The sequence below is a fragment of the Lygodium microphyllum genome, chromosome 15 (assembly GCF_053477565.2).
Source record: "Lygodium microphyllum isolate KBCC chromosome 15, Lygodium_microphyllum_v1.1.10, whole genome shotgun sequence".
Classification (NCBI taxonomy): domain Eukaryota; kingdom Viridiplantae; phylum Streptophyta; class Polypodiopsida; order Schizaeales; family Lygodiaceae; genus Lygodium; species Lygodium microphyllum.
In genome coordinates, this window is record NC_141149.1 from 115,065,603 (window position 1) to 115,072,665 (window position 7,063).

At 40.8% G+C, this 7,063-nt stretch overlaps 1 protein-coding gene across 1 annotated transcript; it reads left to right on the forward strand.

Moving 5' to 3' along the window:
* Positions 1–1,166: 1,166 nt before the first annotated feature.
* Positions 1,167–3,855, forward strand: LOC148024942 (uncharacterized). The gene is made up of 2 exons (XM_087694625.1): positions 1,167–1,648; positions 3,302–3,855. Exons 1-2 carry the CDS (start codon positions 1,388–1,390, stop codon positions 3,467–3,469), a joined length of 429 nt encoding a protein of 142 aa, XP_087550751.1. The 5' UTR covers positions 1,167–1,387; the 3' UTR covers positions 3,470–3,855.
* The last annotated feature ends 3,208 nt before the right edge of the window (positions 3,856–7,063 follow it).

The following is a 7,063-nucleotide window of genomic DNA, read 5'->3' on the forward strand; positions in this document are numbered from 1 at the left end:
AATCCATTCAATAAGCGAAACAAGATTGAAAATATTGAGAAGCCATATGATATTTCAAGAGCCCATAACTTTTCAAATTTCCTTTTGCTTTTCAACTTTGATCATCTGTGTTATGGCTTCATGAAGCTTTATTTGGATATTCATATGAATCTCTTGCATCGATGAATTTAGGGTTCACCAAACCGATCTCTAAAGTGAGGGGGCCCAATATGGGTATATAGTGCTTGCTTTTCTAGGGTAGTGGGGAGAATAGGGAAACAACCCCAATAGTGGCACATATACTTGACACTAACGAGACACTAAGGATAATCAAATCTGGTTGTGGACTACCTAGCTTGTTTAATGGTTTGTTAAATTTGTCAATACCTCATTGGTGTGAGTGATATTATTGGTGCTTGTAAGTACAATGTCAATGCTCTTGCAAGTCCAACTTTTGGCCCTTGAAATTTTCCTATGCACTTTTTATTGGATGATCTCGATCTCCATCAACAAAGGTTTGGGAGGTATAGGATTTGTCCCCCTTATAATGCACATCAATTGGAACCATCAGTGTTTTGTGGTTTGTGAAAAAGCTACCATGTAAAAGCTTTGTTATTTTTGTATTAGTGTACTTACCCTACTCAAGCTTTCTTGCTCCTCTACCCTAGCTTTCTTTGCAAGTTTATCTAAAAAATGCAATGCCAAGCAATTGATAAGGCATCTATGTGTATTAAAGGAGAAGCCAAGTTTGATTCCTAGGGACAATTGGTGGATTTGTGACTCTATCTATATGGGGTGCTCTGGGCATACCAATCTCCAAATAAGCTCAGACTCTTTGAAATTTTTATAAAAAATGTAATGCAAAGTCGTCTTTCGATAATACGACTAATGGTGTACTCAAGGTTTGGGACTCGCACGCCCATGAAACACAACCAGCCGATGGAGGAACCATTGAGCTACGACCCCATTGGCAAGCTCTCTTTGAAGTTGAGATGGGAGTAAAGAGGTCCACAAGGTGTGACGGTAGAAAGGAAAACCGCCGGTTAATGGGGGGTAGGTGAAGGGTGGAACGTGAGCAAAAAGCTTCTTTAGATAAGGCCACGCCAGCCTGCACTCGTGAGAGGGCGACACGTGAGGCGACGAGAAGGCATCCAACCAGGCATGCAATGGTGGGTATCAGTCCATACTTGGCAAGCTCCGATTGAGAGGGAAGGCAAAGGTCGTCTGAGGGAAGTGGGTTGCTGCAGTCTGCTTTAGAATGCAAGCAACTGTCCATTAGCGTTTCCAAGACGAGAAGGAAAACACAGAGAGAGAGAGAGAGAGAGAGAGAGAGAGAGAGAGAGAGAGAGGAGGGGGTGTCGGCGTGCTATCTGTTTTGAGTGCCTTTGCATGTGCCTTGATCAAGAAGATGTCTTCCCATGACAACGATTACACGGAGTCCGTTGGTGAATACACCACACTGAAGACCGCCGTGGGAGGCGCCCAGCCCAGCCGCATCAGGACGGACGATGCTGGCGACAGTGATGAATCGGCCAGCACCATTGCCCAGCGCAAAACTGGCGACCCCAGTGCATATGAGAGGGTCCCTGCAGATGATGGATACAACGATAGTTCTGCTGAAGGGAGGCCTGGCAAGCCTAAGGGAAGAGGCCCCGATTCCAACAAGCAGGTGTGCAGAAAAGGGTTGTGCTGTGTGGAAGCTATTTTGATATTGTGCGCCTGTGTTTTGGAGTTTCAGACCGTGCAGGTCATGAGATGTTGGTTATTATGTTTGTCAAGCCCTCTGTCCATGATATGTAGGTTTTGGAATTTGAGCTGGCGGCCATGGCTGTAGTTAGCTCAGCTCAGAATGAAAAGCAGGTTCGGCTGGATTCGGCAGCAAACCTGAACATTTGTGGCAGCGTTTGACAGCAAACCTGAACATCAAGTCATAAACCCTAGACCACAGAGCCAAAATTTTAGGCTACAGCAGCTAGACCACACAGCTGTCTTGCTTTGTGGCTTATTTTTCATGATCTAGGGTATACTGGGGCTGAGAGTATCTCAAGATATTTATGCTTTGGTCGCGTGGTCTAGGCTTATGGCTTATTGTTGATATGGTAGGGTCTAGCCTTACGGCTTCTTGTTTCATGATTTAGGGTATGGTAGGGCTGAGCATGTAGGAGAGATGCAAGAATCTATGGTTCATATCTCTGCTGTTTCCTGAGCTGAAAGTGTAAGCCATAACAGCAGCTACACCAAGCAGCAGTATGGACTAGGATTTATGGCTTATGATTCAGGTTTTAGGGTTATGGTAGGGCTGAGCATGTTGAAGAGATGCAGCAATCTCTGCTGTTTCCAAAGCTGAAAGTGTAAGCCATAACAGCAGCTACACCAAGCAGCAGTATGGACTAGGATCTATGGCTTATGGTTCAGGTTTTAGGGTTATGGTAGGGCTGAGCATGTTGAAGAGGTGCAGCAATCTCTGCTGTTTCCTAAGCTGAAAGTGTAAGCCATAACAGCAGCTACATCAAGCAGCAGTATGGACTAGGATTTATGGCTTATGGTTCAGGTTTTAGGGTTATGGTAGGGCTGAGCATGTTGAAGAGATGCAGCAATCTATGGTTTACAACTGTGCTGTTTGCTAAGTGTCTATGCTGCACTCAGCCTTGCAGGCTGCATGGACTAGGGTTTTACCACATCAAGGAAATGTTGTTGCATTTTTCTGAGTCCATAATCCTGAACAGGCAATGCCACAAATCTTAAAACTAACAAGGGGTATCAGACTTGGGACTTATGACGTGTAGTTTTAGGATACCCGGTATGAGATGTGGCACCATGGTTTGAGATGTTCATCATATGAAATTTGGCATTCATGGTATGAGCTGTTTACTACTTGATATTAACCACTGTCCTGCTGCAAGGCAGGCATTAGCCCTGCATCTATAATAGTACTCCTCTTGATGTTAAAACTGTGCCTTTGATATCTATAGCCTGTAGCTTTTATACAGCCGATGACACACCATCAGTAGTCAGTTCGGTTTACAGCTGAATCCTCATAAACCATTAAATAGCAGGAGCATCCATACAGCTCTCAACCCCACTGACATGTATCATCACACTTAAATCAATAGCCATTGGCGCCTGCGCTATTTGAGTGATATATGCTCCCTGAGCTCGATGTCGGCTTTGATGGGCAGGCTAGACATTTGTCATGAACCGTTGTATTTCTTGTGCTGGTATTTTAAGCTTTGTATGAGATTTTATATGTTTCTCTCTCTCTTATGCTTGTTTATGAGGATTGGAGATTCTGTTGTTGCTTATGCTTTCCTTGTGGGGGCAGGATAATGCAGAGGGGCAAGATGGGGATGCTAAGAAGCCCGGTGGGATGGGGAAGTTTCTGAGGGTGCCATTGATAGTAGCAGGTGTGGCACTGGCAATCTTGGGGGCTGTGTTGGCCCTCTCCAAGCAAGAGGGCAGGGAAGTGAAGGTGGATTCTGATGATATATAGAGATGAGGATGTGTTTGGGATGGCCCCTATTGGGAGAGGGCCTTGTGAATGGGGGTGGGTATTTCAGTTTCTTCAATTTAACTGTAATTCCTGCCATGAATGTTCTAAATCTACACAATAGCTGTAGTCCATGGTTACTATTGTGTTCACAGTAGATGTGGAAAACCTGTGAATATTGTGCAATTTGAAACTGCTATATTCATGTGGAACATTGCTAGTATCTTACCCAGGAAGTTGTAACCAACCTTACTCTTATGTTGATGTCAAATTGCAAACTGCAAGGTTGCTTTGTTTACTTGTGTGTAGTATAAATTACCTGTAAGGCCCCAGAGATTTGTATAAATCTTTTATCGTATCATAACTTTTGCCCTTACAAGGTGACCTAGTACCGTCGTCAAAACGCAAGAGTACCTTTATGAGGAGCATGGGCTTTTAGCAAAAGGTTCTTATCATGCTTCAAATTTAACTAGTATGCAATCAACATTACCTTGTTTATATTTGATAATAAATTACCTTTATGTTGGATAATAAATTACTTGTGTGCAAATTATCGTATTCTAAAATGTGCGTGTATGACCTACCGTCCAAACACCATTAGTCACTCTATATGGATAATTGAGTACTTTTGCAAATTATCATATTCTAAATTTTGCGTTTACATCCTAGTATTAAAATACCATGGGGCGATGGAAAAGGCTTTGGCATGTTTTTGCTATAATGCCTTTATATGAGCACATTTACATGACACAAGACCGACATGATGTGGCAATTATGGCAAATCATTAGTCCTTATTGACATACTATTCCTAGGTTGAAATCATTGATGCAACCCACAATGTGTGAAATATTCATACAAATAAGGGGTAATTTAGTTATCATTGGCAACATTCTTTTGTATCAATGTGAAGCATGATATTGGTATACACCCTTTTTGTAAATCAATGTGACATTATGTATTGGTGCATCATAAGATAGTGTATGAATGTGAGGCACATTATCTTGTTGCACCATAAAGTTATATACAAAATATTTGCAAATGTGCATTTTAAAATACTATGGAGTAAGTTTGTGCAACAAAATGTACTTCATATTTCTCATTTTTTCTAGGAGCAACAAAATGTACTTCATATTTCTCATTTTTTCTAGGAGTTGTGTTGAATAGCAAGAACAAGGGAACTAAAGCTTGTGGCTTTTAATACATTCAAGTTTAATCTGTGTCATGATTGTTAAGGTCGTGGCTGCCCATAAATGTAAACAATTGTTTGGTGGTTGGCAAAAGAAATGCCAAGCAAAACCTCCCAGTAGGATGTGGCAACGGAAGGAGAGAGCACTAGTGTGAATGAAGACGTGAATTAAAGAAGCGGAGTGCTACTACTAAGAATTAGGGAATTGAGGCTATGCGACATGTAATGCATTTGTTGCCAATTAAATCTATTGCTTGATTCCTAAGGTCATGGCCACCTATAAATGCAAACAATTGTTTGGGGCTTGGTTAAAGAAATACTAATCAAAACTTCCCAATAGGATGTGGCGATGGAAGGAGAAAGCAGTAGTGTGAATGAAGAGAGAGCACTAGTGGGAATAAAGACATGAATTAGAGAAGCAGAGTTGTAGCACTGCCACACAAAAGGAGTGACTTGGGTGTGGATATTGATATTGATTCATTTTGCTATGATAGAATCACCTCTTCCAAAGGTAGGCTCGGTTGATACTAGGGAAGACTCAAAGTTAGGATTGCAGTAGTAGTGAGAATGAAGACGTGAATGAGAGACGAGGTTGCAAATCCATCACAAGGAAAGTGAGTGATTTCGAGTTTGGACATTGATATTGATTCCTTATGCTACAACAAAATCATGGAAAGATTCCACTTGCAAATCTAGGCTAAATTCATACTTGAGAAGACCAAAAGCTAGGATTGAAGCCAACCCTCAAGTTGTATTGGAGATGTTGGTTGTTGCACTTTAGAATACCATGGAAAGAAAGATCATTGTGCACTTTAGAATAACATAGAAAAGAGACATGAAAGGCTCTAAAATGATCGTGCTTCATCCGAACAAGGTACATAATGATGTGTTGTATCTTGGCATTATAGTTATCATAGTATTTTTGCACTAGGAAGCCTCCTAAAGCATGAAGGTAGTTACTTTGTTTAATACAATACTTAAGAATGAAGGGTTGCTAGATTTACTATGGAGTAAAGGTTTTTATGAAGTTATATTCAATAAAAGAAAAGTGGCACAAAGAGCTATTGCTCAATATGTCACTCTATTCAATAAAAGAAAAGTGGTGCAAAGAGCTATTACTCAAGGTATCTATTTTTGTGGCTTGATCTCATATATACATCATACCTTGGTAGTGATGGAATCTTGGAAAGACAACATTAGGAAGGGGTGCCGTATTTGGGTGGAGAACCCTATATTACCAAGGCGTTAGGCAAGCCTCTTTACATTCCATCCTTGGCCAATCCCTTCAAAAATAGATTGCACTTATGGAGCATTGAACAACACAAGCCACAATGTGTTGACTTGGGCATTCCATATGGGACAAAACCTAGCACATAATTTAATTGTGCTCTAGATTCAGATATTGCCACATGGAATGCCCATCTAGGAGAGGAGAGTGATGGTATTAATGTAGTATTGAATAACCTTTCATGGGGCTAATGCCACTTAGCCAACAGGGAAAACTAAGAAAATTAATAATACCATGGAGGATGGAGAAGAAGGCTAGTAGATTGTCAAAACTCAAGAGACCAGGGATGAAAAAGGCCACTCAGACACCAATGAAAATAAAAATATCGATAGTTTGGAGAGAGGGGCTAGTAGGTCATTAGGACTCGAGAGTAAGCAAATGACTTCAAAATCAAAATTTGATGGTAGCTTGAAGCACTTGACAAGGTGTTCCCAAGTTAGGATCTTTTGAAACAAGGCTTCAATACCCAAAAACAATTGAAGAGATTGCATGCCTTCACACAAATCATCGAAGTTCCTTCATGAGTACTTGGACATGCTAGAATACCTAAGTATAGATGTGAAAACCCAAAAGGCCGCCAAAAGAGAGGAAATCGGGTAATTTGATGCTAGAAATCAAGGTTAGTTTGCAATACAATTCAAGGAAGATGCACTATGAGAGCAAGAAAGAGCATGTCAAAGTAAATGATGTAGTGATCAAGTCTTTGGAACATTGGGATATGGGAACAAGGGTTTGAAAGAATGCAAAAAAAAATTAATTAAAAAATAAAGAAAATGAGCATGCATAATGAGAGAAGATTGAGGAGCAACTTCTAGTGGAAACCAAGCAATATTCAATGTGTGAAAAGGGGTTTCTAAGGGGAGATTTTAATACGATTCAAGACCAATCTCATGCTTCATCCCCTTCTTCCACTCTTTGGAGGAGAACTAGACTTATGGAACACTATTGCAAAAGACTTAGGTTTACTACACATGGTAGACTACTTGTAAATCCACAATCCCCACTTACATTCAACAGCGCGAGTGGTGCTATTTACTTGCCGATATTAGACAGATGGTATTGTTACAAACAAGTGGGTTGAATGCCCCCTCATCAATATAAATTGATTTTAATAATTTGTTA